The sequence below is a fragment of the Photinus pyralis genome, unplaced genomic scaffold, assembly GCF_008802855.1.
Source record: "Photinus pyralis isolate 1611_PpyrPB1 unplaced genomic scaffold, Ppyr1.3 Ppyr1.4_LG4, whole genome shotgun sequence".
NCBI lineage: Eukaryota > Metazoa > Arthropoda > Insecta > Coleoptera > Lampyridae > Photinus > Photinus pyralis.
This window is the reverse complement of record NW_022170511.1, coordinates 12,358,559-12,377,014: the sequence shown is the minus strand read 5'-3', so window position 1 is coordinate 12,377,014 and position 18,456 is coordinate 12,358,559. Positions and strand designations below refer to the sequence as shown.

At 36.0% G+C, this 18,456-nt stretch overlaps 1 protein-coding gene across 1 annotated transcript; it reads right to left on the bottom strand.

Moving 5' to 3' along the window:
• Positions 1 to 10,495: 10,495 nt before the first annotated feature.
• Positions 10,496 to 12,895, bottom strand: LOC116168063 (uncharacterized protein K02A2.6-like). The gene has a single exon (XM_031483714.1). The coding sequence runs from the start codon at positions 12,893 to 12,895 to the stop codon at positions 10,496 to 10,498; it is 2,400 nt and encodes a 799-aa protein (XP_031339574.1).
• Positions 12,896 to 18,456: the final 5,561 nt, after the last annotated feature.

The window sequence follows — 18,456 nt, the reverse complement described above, 5'->3', positions numbered from 1 at the left end:
GCAATACAGGTGTCTGGGGTTCGGGCAATGGTGTCAGAAATGCGAGTATCGCGGGAGAACAACGATATTGAGTAAAGGTGGTTTTTCTTTTAAATAGGAAAAACGAAAAATAAACGTAGTTGAAGTTGTTATGCATGCGGTTTTGAAGTTGAGAAGACAAAATTATTGACAAGTTTATCAAAGTGTTGTGTAATAAAATGTTATTATTCGATCACCCACTAGAATAACTAGTTAACCTGTTCTAGTTCTAAAAGCTGTCGGATCTGTGTAAAAGTGTTGGTTCGCCTTTCATCGCGTTCCTCGTGTCCTTACCAGATAATTTGGATATTAATTAACTGGAGTGTGGGTAATTTTTTTAAAAATAGACCGTTTATTTTGTTCTCATGATGTGTGTTAGAATAAATTCTTGTATTTTCTTTTTAATAATCAATTATGTGTCAATTTGTATCCCAATTCTTCGATCCAGTTAAAGTTTTATGTTTGTGTCAGATTTTTCTAATTTATTTCACTTGATTTTACGGCAATCGATTTGGCCTTCAAATCTCTAAACCTATTTAATAAGTCGCCAAAAAATTACCAAAAACGCTTTAACACGATAAATTGTATTCCAAGGGGGAAAAGTTGAATTTTATTCTCAAGTGTTACATTTCACCCCCTAGATGGGGTCCATTAAATTAACACAAATAGTGACACCTATTTCTACTAAACACAATTTGCAACAAGGCGACTACAATCTTTAACAACTTTACATTTGATGTACATCGCTTTTGCTCAGAAAAACTGGAATTGTAACTTAATCCTTAAATTAAAACGATTTCAGTCATCATTATGTAGGTTTCTAGGTCATCCAGGCTCAGTGACCACAAGTAAGCGGACTCAGATAGTCCAATGTCCTTTTAACAGGGCACCTTGGCAAATCGGGGTCGTCTAACCTTATAAACTGAATAGAAGCCAGATTAGAAAGATCATGTCCTTACGGAGTACTGGATGGTCAACTATCACCTGCATAGCACTGGGCTTGCGGAGGAGCCCAGGTGCAGGTTCTGTTGCGAGGCAGATGAAACTACCGAGCATGTGGTCTGTCACTGTGGCGCTCTGATCAGGGACAGACATCAACTCCTTGGAGATAGCTATCTAGAACCGGGGAAGGGGAAGCAACTTAGGATAAACAGGGGCCTATCTTACATTGAAAGGAACGGGAAGTCAGTTGCAAAAGAAAGGAGGTAGGCACAATGGGCCTCTGGTGTGCCTAAGTGCTGCCCGGTCGGGCTCCCCTGTGAATAGAATAGAATAGAGATGCATCTATAATTTGTTCACTCTTGAACTTGAATCATCTGCTTAATTGGAGTTACTTATTCCTATTATGGTTGTAAAGAAACCAGATGAGACATACCAATAAATCCGTAAGATCATCGATACTTAACTGTTTACAAAGTATGTTATTATCTACTCTACACACTCTTATTGTTTATAATGCAAAATTTCTTTTCGTAAGTCGCAGCTATCGTCGTTTATAATTTAATAGTATAGTTTACCTGGTTTGTTTTGAACTCTTCTATTTCCTCACTAACACCAGCAGCGCTTATTTCAAGTAGAAAGATTGATTGAATTTAAAATATTTAAATATTACAGTGATACTTCGTGCTGATTCAATTACTGAACATATAGTTACAAGTGCATAACAGAACCAAATGATACACCCATAACTCGACGGTTAATGATGTTCATGCACGTAAAAATCAAGTTTTTCTGCTTACCTTGACACTATTTCACCAAACGTACATTATGAGAAATGTTAAATGTCAATTCTAAACAATTAAAATAATAAATACGGTGTTGGCGAAAAATATCACATGCCTAAATCTCTGATATCATTCTCCGTAAAACTCGATTTCCCGTTAATGAAATGTAGGGTAGTACATCGGTACATCCATTAGTCACGGAAGCCAAATAAATAGTAGGTATGTACAGCACGTATGGGTTGAGTAAAAAGGGGCTTTAGACGATTATGATTTCAAATCTGCATAGTTTGAAGCCCAATTTATGAAATATTAGAAAACCTCTAAAATCCAGGGGTGAAGGCAACCTTGCAATCCCAAATTTTCCTAAACACCATACACACATACCTTTCCAAAGAGAAACACTTTATTTTATACTGTTTGCAAATCCATTTTTATAAACCAATTTCTTCAGAGAATTGCTTTTCAATTAACTTCTCCAGACCGCGAATGGTGAACACGGACTGAGAACATTTAGTTAATCATTACTCATAATTCCATACATCACGCGGTCTACGATCACAAGTTATCTATTTTGACCGACGCCATTGATTGTTATAAATTCGCATGCATTCATTCAGTACTTTGTAAGTAAATCTTATTTATTTTTGGTCTTGAATGTTATTATCTCGAAATGTGAAATACCTACTCGTATTTTAAGAACCTAGGGATAGATTTTACAAGGGTGAAAATAAGTGGCGGTATCCCTGCCCTTCGATATATCCTATTGTACCAGATCCGGATTATTAAAATGTATTACATAAGTTCGCAAATAAAAACTCTATTTCAATCCTTTGTAGTTATCTACCATAAATACAATGTTCATGGCGTCTATAATAATTTGTCACTCGATAGGGACCGCATATTTGTTAAGGGTTAAAATTATGATATTATACAATTTTCTCAAAATTAGGAAACTGGTTCATTTCGAAATGCAAATCTTGCTGTTATATATGGGTGTTGAGGCATAGACCGAGTTCTAAAAACGAATCCTTGAGAAAATTAATATTAGAATAAAACAGGTTGCTGCCGCAACTAAATGTATCTGTGCTTAGGTACCAGAAGATTTTGCTCGTACCAAGAAATATGATTCGCAGAAAATCGCCATCTGGAAAACCAGAAACTTTCTATGTTGATTATCGTTATGCAAATATTACTTTGGGAAGACCAAGTATATTAAATGTTGTGGCGGGTCGGTGCACATAAATTGTTGTAAACAATGCTATGAATAGACCATCCCTCAAGACAAATATGTTATTAAAAGGTTGGTTGAGAAGTTGGTCAATGGATATAAGACGCAGATACATTAACAACACTTCACATCACATGTGTAATTCATTACTTTATTTTTAGTTTGGTACGTGGTTAATTATTATCTACATTGCATCTAACCAAATGGTGAATTTTTTTATTTGTAATGTCGCTTAATTGAGAAACCGCCACGATTGTTGGATATCTATTCAAGTAAAGTATGAACTATCGTTTTGTCACTCACACGTACGAGTCCAATATATAACCAAGGTAATTATTGCACAAAATTGCTCAAATTGTTGTTATGTATGACCAGTTATGGGTATATCAAATGATGCAGCTGAGCCATGAAATGATAGATTTATCGTTTGATTTCGGGCGTATAATGTTTGTTGGTGTAACTATTCATTCAAAAATCATAGGCCTCTGAAAATGTTCATCATGCGACAATAAAATCAGAAACGACAGATTTGGGCGTCGTCCTTTACACCTGTTTGTGCTGAATAATTTAAATTAAATTTGTTATCTTAAATGCAAAACAAATTGAAAAATTGACTGAAATGTACTTTGGGATAATCCTCCCCAGTTTTTGTGTTGTACGTAGAATGAATGAATTAACAAGTACGCCAAGACAGACTGACATGGATGCAGGACTAATGCCAGGCGGCGACCAAGGTGGACAGGCCCACTCTATGAGTTTATGATGCCCGATCTAGAAAAAATGTAGTCATGTAGGTCATTGTCGACATCGTTGACTAAAGTATAATTTGGCAAATTTGATGTCCTGAAATTTTGCATTAAACTTTTCCGCGACTCATCGCCGCGCCGCCGTGGAGAGTATTTGCTATTCCTTGATTTGTTTTACAACCCCCATTAAACATTTCTTACCCTCTGAAAATTTAATCCCAGCTACAGCCCTGCACAGATGCTTTTATTTAATAGTCAACTTATATTTTTGTGTAAACCTAGCTTTATGGTCAATTTAAGGGTAGTAGTGTTTAAATAATTAAGCAAGTGTGATTCATGCATTTTGCCAGAATGACGAGCTTTATCAAAATATAAAATAATAAATGCTGGCCGGTATTTAAATAAAACAAAGTTGATTATGGGTTCCAAAAAACCGAAATGGCGGATCTTATCGTTTCTACACATCTTTTGTAATAAAAAATAATAAAAAGAAGTTAATGAATTTCAGTTTTTGCTGGTTATATCTGAAAGTGTTTAGAATTCCTTCATTTTCTAAGTAGCGGCAACTATCCGGAGGGTATACAGTGTGTATACTTATTACTTAAGTTTGCAACATATGAGAAACTTTATTATTATTAATGATTTTCTGCATTGTATGAAACCTAAAATGCAACCATCAGATATCAATTTTTTTTTAATTTTCTACGATGTATGTCAAATAATGTCATTTTTCTCAAGAGAAAACTGTTTTATTATTCACATGATATTGGTTGGCAGAGTTTGCGTTGGCTTTCCTCATCCGCCGCATAACGGCCAACAGGGTTGGAAAACAAAATAAGAGTTTGAGATCTTCAACAGCGGTAGTTCGTCGGGCAGTTATCCTTCTTAACTTCGTTGTACTTACCAATGGAGTTGAGCGCCACTGAATTTCTATCTTAACTCTCCCCGTATGAATTTGAGAAGATAAGTAGTAGGTAGTAACAGTACACATTAATTTAGGTACCAAAAGAAATACTGGTTTATTCACACACCAAATGGCAAAAATAAAAATTGTCTCCTCAAATTGGATAGCGTATCACAAAAATACTCCTCTAAATACTCAAAATTATAACTTACGTTACTCACAAATCTGAGTAACGTCGCTTTACAATATTAAAATACTCAAATCAAGAATAATCGATTAGCAAACTAATTATCTTAAAACAACTTTCCACAAATTAATAGGGCCAAGTACAAGTAAAACAATAAGGTAACTCTTGCCTCGAATGAAGTTAGATGTTGACGCCCAGAAGTGAGCTCAGTTCTTGCATCCAAACCTGAAATAAATAAAAAGAAAACCTCCCAAGCCACAGGGCTCGGTATACAGTGATATTTATTAGACATAGGGATTTATGTGTATTGTTTTTCCCTACGTCTACTTTTAAAAGACAAAATCTCTTCTAACCGGGGCCTAATTCTATGCATCCAATATAACTTTTTCAAACAAATAAACATCTGGTACACTATAGTACACTATAAGTACACGAAATGCAAGTGGCGGTACTTACGATAAGAAAAGAAGAACGTAAATTATATCCTCATTGTTGGTGATAGAGGGGAATCCCATCCAACAATACGTCGGAATACCCAAATTATGAATCCAATCGCCAGAGATCAATATATACCGAATGAGAAAAAAAAATCTTCTTCCGATTGGTGTACCCTCTAAGTTAACATGGGGAGCAACGACCTGCAAAAAACCTTTTACCTGTATTAATTCCCTATGTTCGGTTTTAAAATATTCACCCGGTATACTTATGAAGGATGGCAAAAAATTCAATGCGATCTAACCCATTGTTTGTTTAAACGAAGTATAACTCGATAAACGGTGAACAATAGTAATGCTTTGCAATGAAGAAAATAAATTACAACATTCCGAAAAAAAGTTATTCTTCATAAAACGTTTTGCAAGATCTGAAACCTAAATTGCAATCATCAGATATCATTTTTAGCGCATTTTTAAAGAATTAAAAAAAAATGTGCTATTGTTTGCGTTTTGTCCGTCCGTCCGGACCCACTTCTGCCGTTTCGAACTACTTCTAGGGGAATGGTCCTAGAGTCCTGGAATTTTTTGCAGTAGGTAGCCTATACCTTGAAGGTGTGCCAGACGGCCATCAAATTTCGCTGTCTAAAAGCCCCCCTCCCACGAATTATTTCCTGAGATGCTGTTTTTGAAAGTGAAACGTGCATATTATTTGTATACAGAGTGGCCCAACGAGAAGTATACAGAGGGCTTTTAGGGTATTAAATTTAAAAATTTCGAAAAATCCTCGAACACGTCAAATTTGTATTCGAGGGGGACAACTTTTGGAATACAAATCACGAACCCAAGTCTTTACCCCTCTACGTAGGGAGCTTAACCCTCAAAATTTTAAATGGAATCCTATGTCAAATGGCACATTATTTGAAAGCCAATTTAATCGTGATTACTAATCTGCTTTGCTTTTTAAATTCTATTGATTCGTTTCGGAGAACTGACATGTTCACTTAAGTTTAACAAACAAATTGAAGCGTCAAAATAAAATTTTAATACAAGGTGACTTAGATCGCATTTGTTTTGATTTAGAAAAAACCATTTCAAATGCGAATTATCTCCGAGTCATTTAGTGCCTTTAGTGGTGCCAAGTTAAACTTTAGAAAGGGAAGGGGGAGGGGAACACATGTTCTACACTTCATGATATTCTAATGAAAGGTCTCATCGAAATAAATTGGTTTGTACAAACTATAACTATCCCGTGCGACTCTTTTTCGAGATCAGTGAGCGACGGGGCCTGAGGGGGGGGGGGATTAATTTTATCTTTCATTGTATTCTAATTAAATGTCTCAACGAAAGGAACCGTTTTCTACCAACCACTGCCCTTCTTTATGTCCTCTTATCAAAGTACGGGTAGAGGGGGAGGGGGGGGAGGAAGTGGAACTAGTTCTATCTCCTTCATGGTACTTTAATGAAAGGTCTCAACGAAAGGAATTAATTTCTACCAACCATAGCCAGGCCTCCTCGGCCTCTTAGTCTGATCGGGTATATTCTCTTATACCTCAAGAACGGATTGTCGGAAGAGGGTACTCACAAAGAGTGATGTCAAAACAAAAGCTAATTCGGTTAAAAAAAAATGCGCAATTTATACTTGTTTCGGTTGTGTATGAGGTATGTCAAATAATATGAATTTTGTCGGTAGAATACCCATACCCATAGAATGGGTTTTGTAGTGTAATAGAATCAATCTTTCTCGAATATGTGACCTACGCTTCGCTGCTCCGCATTTTAAGTAAACTCTATCTACAGAACATTCTCCATCTCCAAAGGACGCTGAGATTGCTAATCAGTCATCTCACTTCATAAATACAAACTTACGGACAATAAGTTTCTGAACATGCTCTTCGTAATGATAATGTTATTTCAGCAAACATAATATTTTTTGACTTTAGTAATAATGCAATATTCATCAAACTTCTCTCTTACAGAGGGAGAGTGTAAGGTTTGGATGATACTTATCTGCCGGAGTACTCAAATGTCGGCTTTTAAACATTCGAGTGTCCCGTTAGCAATTTTCTTTCGATCTAGGGTGTCTATTCCATCGCTCTGGAAGGAATGGGTTGCATTCTAATCACCACTGTTATGAGACATAATAATCATACTAGCAATATGTATTTAAGCGTATACAAGAAACCTTGCTTGCGTACGTCAAATATTACATTATAAATATTCAACGAAATATGAAAACATTTTCCAAATACCTCACAGGACAAATTTTTAACGACAAACAAGTTTTATTTTAGAAGTGATTTATTCCCAACAATTTCAGTAAATTAATCACAAAACTTGGATAACAGTTATTACAATTTATTTGAAAGTAATCGATGGGGTTAATTAACTTCAAACTCTTAAGAACTAAATGTCTAAAATCAACACATTTCGTTCTTTTACATTTGATATCTTTTGCAATTTCTTTAATGGTCAACATGTCAATTAAACTACAGCCTAATGCATTATAACAAGTGTAAGTTGTAAATTGTTCTTAACATAATAATATTACTTAATATAAATTCTTGATTGCAGATGGTCGCAGCGAAATTAATTGCTATCTTAATTAGACATTCATAATTAAAGTAGGTTCAATTCATAACGTTTTTTCGGGTTTAAGAACTTCAGTTCTTTGATAAGTAAAATTTTCCTGGTTAGCTGTCGTTAGCGTCATGCTTTGAAAGAAAAAGTTATACAGGGTGATATGGTTATATGATGAACAAAAATTAAGTTCAGGCATTACAGATCTTTCATAGCTCTTAACCTCTGCAACACCTTTTATGTACATGATGTGCATAAGAGTTATTTAATTACACGCAAACATATTGCAGGCTTGTAAGTATTTAGTTACACAAAGGTAAAATGAAACTGAGAAAACTGTTCAGTTTTGTTATAGTGTACCTGAGTGCCGGACATGAACTTTATTTACCAATTCAGGACCGTTTACATTAAGTTGTAAAGCAATAAAGTACAATGGCTAATAATAAGTTTTATTTAATTACGGATGTTGCGCTCAATTACTTAACATAATAATTGATACTTAATGGTTCGTACCCATAGAATAATAGGAGAAACAGCTGTATCACTTCCAGAAACAAAAATTAAATTTAACAAATTGAGATTTTTTCTTTTCACCGTACTCGGAAATATACAAAAATTGCTTGTACGAGTAATAATCGAAATTAAGGTTGTGTTTAATTCAACACCAGCACTGTAATTACGATAAACTTACTTAATATTGCTGTGTTTATTTCGTCCGGCAGGATGAAATTTTGGAAATCATAATTAAGATGGACAAGGGCGGCCTCCTTCTTATGTAATTAACTTTTATAATTAAATTTCGTTATTTGTCGTTGGTGTATGTAACGGCATTAAAATTATTATTGTCATACGAGAAATCGGTAAAGGTTGTTTTTGTTTACATTTTATTTCCGGGAATTTTGTTTGCTTTTATCTGTTATCAATTGTAAATGCTTAATTTAATTGACAGGTGGATGTGATTTATCGTCTTTTCTGTGTAGGTAAAAGAGATGATTTTTTTATTTTTCCTAGTATTTTAGTCTGATAAGAATTTGCTTAGTAAAATTATTCAGCTCCATTATTTCGGTGTTTTTTCGTACGTAGCAGGGACAGATTTTGTTGTCAACTGTGTAATGTTTGATTGTTATAATTTTGATTTTCGGAACAAGGGGTTCGCCTTAAATAGGATTGGCACAGGAATAGCGTCGCTTTTTGTTTCAGTCAACGCAGAACCACGTTTCTTTGAAAATTTAAATCAGCTTTAAGCCAAGTTCAGGGCCCAAGTGCGGTCAATTTAAAATTCGCTGCACGCAGAGTTTACGAAGAACTGCGTATCATTGAAGATTTAATTCACTTTATACAAATTTGTAAGTAGAACTAAGTTATTGAAATTAAAATTAGCTTTACGCCAAGAGTCAGGGCAGTATTACGTTTTTTTGAAGTTTGAAGATAGAAGAAGTTCCGTTTGCGTAGCCGGAAGGCCAGTTCGCGGCTAATTGTTATTCTACGTTTCACGTTTGTTCGTGCTGGAGGATTGTTGTAAACTTTTGGCCATCTAATTAGGTGCTTCAAAGAAAAGAGGTTGTCGGCGTCCCCCTGAGTGTGTTTTCAACGTGCGTTCAAAGTGTAATTGTTGAATTGAAATTTGTAATTTTGTGTTTTGTGTACGGATACCTTTTATTTGAATTACAATTCTCGGACATGTAATGTAAGTAATTAAGTTTTAATTTTGGTCTTTGTGTAATAATTGTTTGTTTTTGTATCATTTCCTTGTGTGTGTGTTAGAATAAATCGCACTTTTGTAATTTTCACTTAATTTCCGTGTGTTTCATTCTAACGAGTTCATATCTAATTTACCTGTGTTTTTATTGGATGCTTGCCCAAGGTCCATTTTAAAATTTGCAGTTCAGTTTAGAGTTTAAGGTATTTGATTTGACCCATTATCTGTTAGAAGTAAACAGGTTAACTGAGAGAAGAGTCGAATCTCTCCTCTGTGCTGGGGAGAAGTTTTGTACCATGATGAATAACAAAAGTAAAGATCTAGCTAGGGTTTTGTTTAGGTGTTCTGTGTACGGTCTTTCTGGCCTACGGACCAGTGCACACCGCAATATAAATGTCTAATAAAGCTCACAATCGAGTGTTTATCGGATGTTTAACAAATAATTGATCGTTTTTTGCAAAGAACGCATAAGTAGTAATAAACAAATTCAAAAAGTAATCGTAAACGAGTTACAAAAAGCAAATTACTACGTTAACAGTCTTTGTCCGAAAAAGTTAGTTACTCCAGCCAAGTTTGTTTTCAGACATTTAACCCTCGTGTGAGACCGAAGGGGCGGACTTCAGTGCATTTTTGTGTAGCAGACTACCCCTCGAAGACGCGCGCCTTACAAAAGGTGGTTAATTTCGCCCCTAGGAAAAAAAACAAAATTCCATCACGTAAAGAGTTATGCGCGTTTACAAGATCTTTCCGTCGACACCAACTTGAAAACAATCGGAGCAAAACTGTAGAAGAATATAGGAAAAAATTGACAAATTTCCCGGTTAGTATAACACGCTCGGGGATGGCGCTCAGATGACGCCGACCCTAAAAAAATGGATTTTTTACTATAACTTTTTTAGTAATAAACGCAGAAAAGAGCTAACATATTAGAATCTAAAATTTCATCGAGTCGAAAGCCAAACACACATCACATTCATTTCATAATTCTTTAATATTTCTCAGATTCACTTTAAGGATATTGCGGGCTAGATTAACATGGAAAAGAATCATTGCTAATCGGTTAGCATGGAAGCAGACCGTAGCCCATCTAGATCCAGCTGATTCACACTTGCATCTATTTGAATATTGAACAGTTTCATCATTACACGCTATTGGTCTTTCGACATTACCCTCAGTAACATGTGAAATTACGGCTCCCACTCCATATTGAGAGGCATCCACCGTTAACCTGATGGGTAAGCTTGAATCAAAATGTATCAGTACCTCCGCAGAAGTTAAAATGTCTTTAACCCTTTTAAATGCATCTTCACATGCGGCATTCCACTGAAAAATGACCCCCTTTTTTAATAAATCGTATAACGGTCTTAATACCGTTGCCGCACTCGGTATAAATTTATTATAATAGTTTATCATCCCGAGAAAACCCTGTAATTGCGTCACATTTATAGGACGTGGCGCTTCCTGAATAGCTTTAATATTTTTAGGACACGTATGCAACCCGTGTTTATCTATACGATATCCTAAATATTCAATACTCTCCTGAAAAAAACTACATTTGTCTTTTCGTACGGTTAAACCGCAATCTCCTAAACGCTTTAAAGTATCTTTTAATCTCCGAACATGTTCCTCTTTTGTAGACCCAGTGACTAGTACATCATCATAAAAACATACTACCCCATCTGTACTTTGCAAAACTCTCTCCATAATTTTTTGAAACTTTTTGGGAGCGGAACTGACTCCAAATGGCAACCTTGTATATTTAAATAATCCCTTATGGGTACTAATGGTTGTCAACATTTGAGATTCTGAATCTAACTCGATTTGAGAGTAGGCCTGCGAAAGATCAATTTTTGAAAATTGTTTACCATTACACAACTTAGCAAACAGTTCTTCTACTCGTGGTATAGGATAAGGTTCCTCTTGCAAAGATGGGTTGAGAGTGACTTTATAGTCACCACAAAGTCTAATGGATCCGTCTTTTTTCAAAATTGGAACTACGGGCGTTCCCCATTCGCTGTAATCTACTTTAACCAAAACTCCTATATCGACTAACCTCGCAATTTCTTTTTCTACTTTTTCCCGCATTGCGAAAGGTAAAACTCTAGCCTTCTGAAATTTTGGAATGGCAGCCTCTTTTAAATTCAATTTTATTTTGCCTTTAGTAAATTTACCTAATGTGTTTGCAAACACCTTCTCACATTCCCTAAAAATTTCCATTTCTAAACCTTCCATTCTTATGCTGTTTATACACAATTCATACTTATAGAAAAAATCCCTGCCTAATAAAGGAGGCCCTCCGTCCCTTAAGACGAACAATTTAACATCCTTCATTACACCCTTATATTCAATTGGTACAACAATATAACCTAAAGGAATCATTTTCCCTCCCGTATAATTCTTAAAAACGGTATCAATTTCGAAAGTGAAGGACAAATTTGCAATTTTTACACTGACAAAAATAGGATTATTTTCCCCTTTAATACTATAAATACAATCGTCATTCAAATCGTCCTCAATAAAGAATTGTTTGCGCGATTTCGTAGAATTGCACATGGCCATTAAATGACCTTTCACCCCACATTTGTTACAGGTATAATAACGATAACGACACTTACTTTGACCGTGATTTTTACCACATACAGCACATTGAGCGTCCTGACCAACTTTCCCTTGTGGACCGCTGCTGCGCCCTCCTCTTCTGGACGCCGCACGGGATGCTCCTGCAGATCCAGCCTCTGCTCTCTGGTTACTGCTGCTGCTACTGCTCCCCTTACGCTTGTCGGTCGCCCATTGCTGAGAAGTTTTGTACACCTCCATGGGTTCTTGTTTAATTACCGTATTAGCACTTGCCTCATAGTTCTTTAATACTGCTTCCTTACTTAACGCGATATCAATTGCTTTATCTAACGTTAATGTACTCACGTCTTCCTCAAATAGACGATTCAAAATTGCTTTATCCTCCATGCCAACTATAAACTTATCACGCATCGCAACACTTAATTCAGATCCAAATTTACATTTGGACGCTAAGTTTTTTACCCTAGCCGCCCAGTCCATGATGGTTTCGTCCACGTTTCGATTTGCGTGATAAAACTTAAAACGTTCTGGAAACAACGCTTTTTGTGGTGCGAAATGTTTATCACACAATTCAATTAAAGCCTTGAAGTCCGTTGCATCGGGAGAATTTGGCACACACAGATTACTTATTAACTGATAACTCTCTTCGTTGCAGGCGTTTAACAATAACGCCCTTTTTATCTCTTGTTTGTCCACATTGTTTACAATGAAAAACTGAAACAGCCTCTCTTTGTAAATGGTCCAGTTACACTCTTTAGGGTTAAACTCCCTAATGTAGCCATTGTACGTAGATGCCGCCATAACTAAACACCTCACGCACTTTTTTGGGTACCCTAAGACCTTTTTACTTTGCTAATACGGTTTCTCGTCGCCAACTGTGATGTTCATTTATTCAAACCCAAACATACAATGTTATAATGAAACCATAATCCATGAGTGCAGTCTGGCGCGATAACTTACAATCATGCGTACATTACTACATTATGCAAATACCAGTTCAAGGATACAATAGAATACACGAAAACATTAGTATTGTCTATGTCAGTGGCGCCGCAAGGATACAATAGAATACACGAAAACATTAGTATTGTCTATGTCAGTGGCGCCGCCAGAAATGTTGCAATGGGTGGGCCAACCTGGGGCCGATATGTTTTAGATTGGGCCATTGTATATTTATTATACAACGGTTGGGCCATAACTTTCTAGACAAGTAGGCAACATCGAATCCTGTGTACCTCATAGTGTGTGTGAGTGTACTTTTGTTTTATTAGTATCGCAAAGATAGGAATTTGTCCAATACGCCAAAAAATATTAAAAAGTGGTAACAGTAAATACGCCATTTATTTCTAATCAAGCAATAGCGTATTATTAACGAGCTCGTAGCATGTTCATAATGTTTTCATTCTGTCCATCTGTCCGCCTGTCTGTCTGTCGGTTAGCACGATATTTTGAATACGAATAGACCGATTACAATGCAATTTTGCAGGTGGATTCTTTATCAAATTTGTAGATCGGAGCTCCTGAATTACCAATGCAGTCCAAAAAATCAGGAAGGCCCTTTTAATATCTCATACCCAGGAGCGAGTTTGCTATATTTCTCTAATTTAGTTAAAAGTAATTCTACTTATTGTAGGTAACTGATAACGGATGAGGAAATCAAGTGGGAACTTTTGCCCATCTTACTCTATACCAGCATATTATTCATAAACTGTGAATCTACAGGGTGAACTTCTTTCCATTATTCCTATGTAAACAAAAATTCCAAAGGTGACTCCACAGAAACAGCATTTTTGATCGCATAGTATTTGCACAAAACTGTTATCGTGGCTTGACCACCCCTGGGTCGTAAGCAGTATACGAGATGTCCACCGAATCGTAAACAAAGCAAAACAACGATTTGTTGCTTCTACTAAAAATTGGATTACTGTACGTTCTATTAAGGAGAAGGTAGCTGCCTAGTAACTTAAGATAACACAGATAACCTGCTTAATCGCAAATATTGTGCACAAGTGAATCACCGGTAGTTCGGTAAGCTCTGCAAGTATGAGGTCATATCTGACAGCTATAATGACGTAAACGGATATGGTATTGTTGATTTTTAAGTATTAATAAAAACAACAAAGTATGACAAAAAAATTTTTAAAGAAGATAAGTATGAATGCACACGCTTCTAGTGATTCTTAGATAATAAAAATAAACAACTTGTAACTTGTTCATGAATCTGTCTGTCTGTTAAAATTCAGTTTGCTGCCACCATGCGAAAGGATGAAATAAAAAGGCCCATTAGTAATCTGGTTAGTGACCTCAACACTCATTCGGAAAGATTCATCAAATTCCTTGTAATAGTAGTCTCACCCTCAATTTTGTTTTTGAGCAATTAGTGACATGTGACAATAAACCAAGAACGTTAAACGTCCTTGCAATAAACAGTATGGCGAACTTTAATCTACTGCAAAATTGTAACATCCTTGAAATAAGTGGTCAAAATTGGACCTACAAACATATTACACAATTGCATGACTAATAACTGAAGGGAACACTGCAAGCCTACTAACAATATTGATAAACAGCGATAAATAATTACTCAAATTGCCAGGGTGCCTGCTCTTGCAAGCAGACAAAGTTGTTAAAGTGCAACTTCAATTAACTGTTTAAAAAATAAAATACCTAACCAAACGTTGCTGCCCAATTTAGTTTTAATTATAGTGCTCTTCTCTACCTGTGGGAGTTTACATTGTCTTCTGTCAATCAATTTGCATACACGGCAGACTAATCACAAAGTTTTCGTTTGACCATTATAATTCTAAGTTTATTTGTGTAGTGCTACAATCTTTGTTTGCTTTAGAAAATTTAATAAAAAATTGAAACATTTGTCATTACTCGAGATTTCCTAATAGATAACGACCGCGGCAGGTTGCTTGTCTGTGTAGATATTCGAAAAATGAAAAAAAGATAAGTAGATCAAAGTCTACCTGTATGATTCATGTCCTTAATATTTACATGGAAACATTGCAGAATTGCCAGAGTATCCTTACGCGTCATCGCATTTATTTGCGACAGCCTATAAAAAAGGCTATAACTTAGGAGCCGATAAGGGAGTGTAGAAGATTTTACAGTAATGAAGGAATAAGGTAAGCTTACGCCAAGGCCAAATATATGTGATAAAACGTTAAAAGAAAGATTTGAGAGGAACTTGAGGAGAATTTGGCGGGAATTTAGTGGGAAATTTAACATTTTAACGATACATGAGGTTGAACTTGAGGAAAATTTAAACTTAAAAAATGAATAAAATAAAAGTGAGAGGGATAATGAACTTGAAAGAAAATGTATGTGTACTTCGGAGTAATTTAATATGAACTTGAACCTAATGCGCTAAGAGGAAAGAGTCAATGAAAGGAAAATATGAGAGCTTTAAGAGAACTGGAGGTGGAAGGAAGATAAGATTTGCTTGAAAATTCACATGACACGAATTTATTATAAACTTGAAAGAAACTTGAGTGAACACGCAGGGATTTTGAGAACTTGAGAAGGATTTAAAAGGATAGGAAAAGATAAGAAAACGCTCGAAAGGAACTTGACGAAATCTTGAGATTCAGGTATAATAAAAAATGCGCGTTTACTCATTTCCAGAGAACTTTTGAAAAGAGATTCCCCTTCTGTGCTCAAATCTGCGAGTTCTGTGCGTCCAAAAATCAGTACGAAATCCCCCCCTCCCTCCCACCTGTCGACAAACACTAATGGCCGTTTGCACCAACAAATTTAAGAGGAGCTTAGCTTAAGAGTAGCGACTTTTGTCTTAATAACCATGAATTTTAAGCTACGCTTGTTGAATGTAAATTCCATGTACAATACAAACGTTTACCTTTAAGTTCCTGTACTTATTGCTATGGTCCTACTTGACTTTCTGACAAAAATGTTATATTAAGTGACAAACGCAGTCGATCGTATTATCGTCTACGTTTATTTCTTCCCGATGTCTACAAAAAAGGAAAAGGAAAAGGTCAACGTGTTTCATTCCTCCGACACCCCGAGGGATACCGGAGGCGGGCCCCTCAGGGTTTCCTGACCCTCTTCAGCCAGAGAACGGGAATGTAAGGATGGGTAAAGTTAAGGATGGGAACGGAAGGAACGGAGTTAGGGTGCCGAGAGGGAAGAGTACTGCTCCAGCATTCGCCTAGTAGATTTCAATATAATGCTAGCACGCACGTACACGCTACGTACGTCTGAGGAAAACCCTCATACGAAACGCCTGACAGAGCAGTCGGCAGCGGGAATCGAACCCACAACCTCCCGAATAGCATGTCTACAAAATAAAATAATATCATATTGTCTTTGAGAAATTTTAATCTAAACAAGTTGCCAAATGAAGGTGTCATTTTCACAAAGGGAACTATATGTATACTTAATTTAAGTTACATCTACATTATAATTGTGTGGATAGGAAAGAAGTTGCTTCGTTGTAGTAAGTAAAGACCATTGCATTGTTTCCCATCGGAAAAATGAATGAATCAATGTGCAGGCCTTGTTACGCATTTTCGAAAATGTCCAAGATTGGCATAATTCCTCACAATAATCACTATCACACACAGAATCATGGGAGCTCGAATACCTAGGATGATAATATTAATCAAACCGTTCTATTTGTAGAAATTAGATGATTTTGAAATAGAATAGTAGAATTAATAGACTCCATTTGTATGGAATGCAAAGTAGCTGAACTAAATTAATAGTTGTTTGGGAATGTATTTATATCGAAACGGCAATTACATTCTTTTCGGAATCTTTTTTAATGCACAAAGTTCATGTTAAAAGAATTACATGTGTAAAATGTGCAGTTTTATTTACTGCATCATTTGGTAGACTTTACCCAAATTGATGTGGTACCTAGTGTAGTACAGTTTACTATTTCTCGTGTTGATTTTTACACGAAACTTTTTATAGTGTACGTAACCTGAAGCGTTACAAGTGCCATTATACTTACCTAACTTTACATTTTCCTTAATTTTTTAGAAATCGCGGAAGCTATATCTTTAAAATCAATTTTATTATATCATTCCATAACCTGTAACGCTAAGTTTGTGTGGCGCTGGTGTTTCTACAAACCCCATGTTATATAAAGGTGATGCCTCGGTTAGCGGCTTGGTAAACTACACAAAACTATGATGTCGATTGTCCATCCTCCGTTACTTAATTTTTATCCATGGATATCCACATAACATCGATGCAAGTACTGCTAGTATCGACGCCATCATAACTTGCCCTTGGAGGTGACAAGCGGCAGAATACCGGAGATAAGAACTGGGAAACCCCCAACGAAGAAAACAGACGAATTTCAACAAAAAAAAGGGGGAAAAGAAAAACCCTCAATGACAAAAGAGAGTTTCCTTTTAGTTAAATAACGACAGGCCCTTGATCAACAACTATCTAATATGACTCGTCTCGTGTGATCTGCAGATCGGGTGTCTTATGTCAAAAACAATTAACAAATCCCTTAGCGGTTTATGGGTTTTAAACGAATTCCCAAATCAACAGTAGTTCATGGACTCGGATATCCGAAAAAATAACAATGACAGATCTAGAGTGGAAATGCAAAATGGTCCATGTGCGAAAAAGTAACTTCTGAGAAAATTGAGAAAACGTTTATTTATAAACTCAGCAGTTATACAATAGGGATCTTCAACACTTAACATGAGTCACTATATGTAACTAACACAATACAAGGAAAAAAAGATCAAAACACAACTTTAAGGCATAAAAAGTAAAATCATATAAAAAAAACTCTGGAACGTTCTAAGTCAATTGTAAAACGTTGCTCCAAGTTCTTCAAACATGTTCTGTGAGCAAGATGCTCTTTGGTATCAATAAGCTCCCCATAGTAGTGGTAATGTTTTAAACTCAAGCATACTTTCAATGTTAGAAAGTTTTTCGGCGGTTATTCTGTTTTGACATTCTAGTACAAGCGGAATGATTTCAGCAAGTTGATGAGCCTTTTTTCCTTTTTTGAGAACATTGCACACAGTCCATGGTTCCATCTCATTGAATGGTTTTCTTGTTTCACAATGTCTGGATGTTCTCCACAGATCTGAATCCACGAAATTTGAGTGATCTGTAGTTTCGGCGTGTTTATGTAAACATCAGCCACTCGTGTGAAATATAGAAAATACTCTTCGCGTAGGCGCCCCACTTTAAATGGATTTTTATGGGGTGCCCTAACGATCATCTTTTTCAAATCATCAGGAACAAAGCACATTGTTACTCTCTTCCTTTTTTCGATGTGTGCGAAATCTTTATCGCATGTGAGGTAGCTGTGTCCACTTACTAAGAACTTTTGTTTTATTTGTTGGAAAATACCTGTAGATACT

What these genes read in the sequence shown, in the direction of transcription:
- LOC116168063 (XM_031483714.1), bottom strand. Translation starts at nt 12,895, where the DNA reads ATGGCGGCATCTACGTACAATGGCTACATTAGGGAGTTTAACCCTAAA.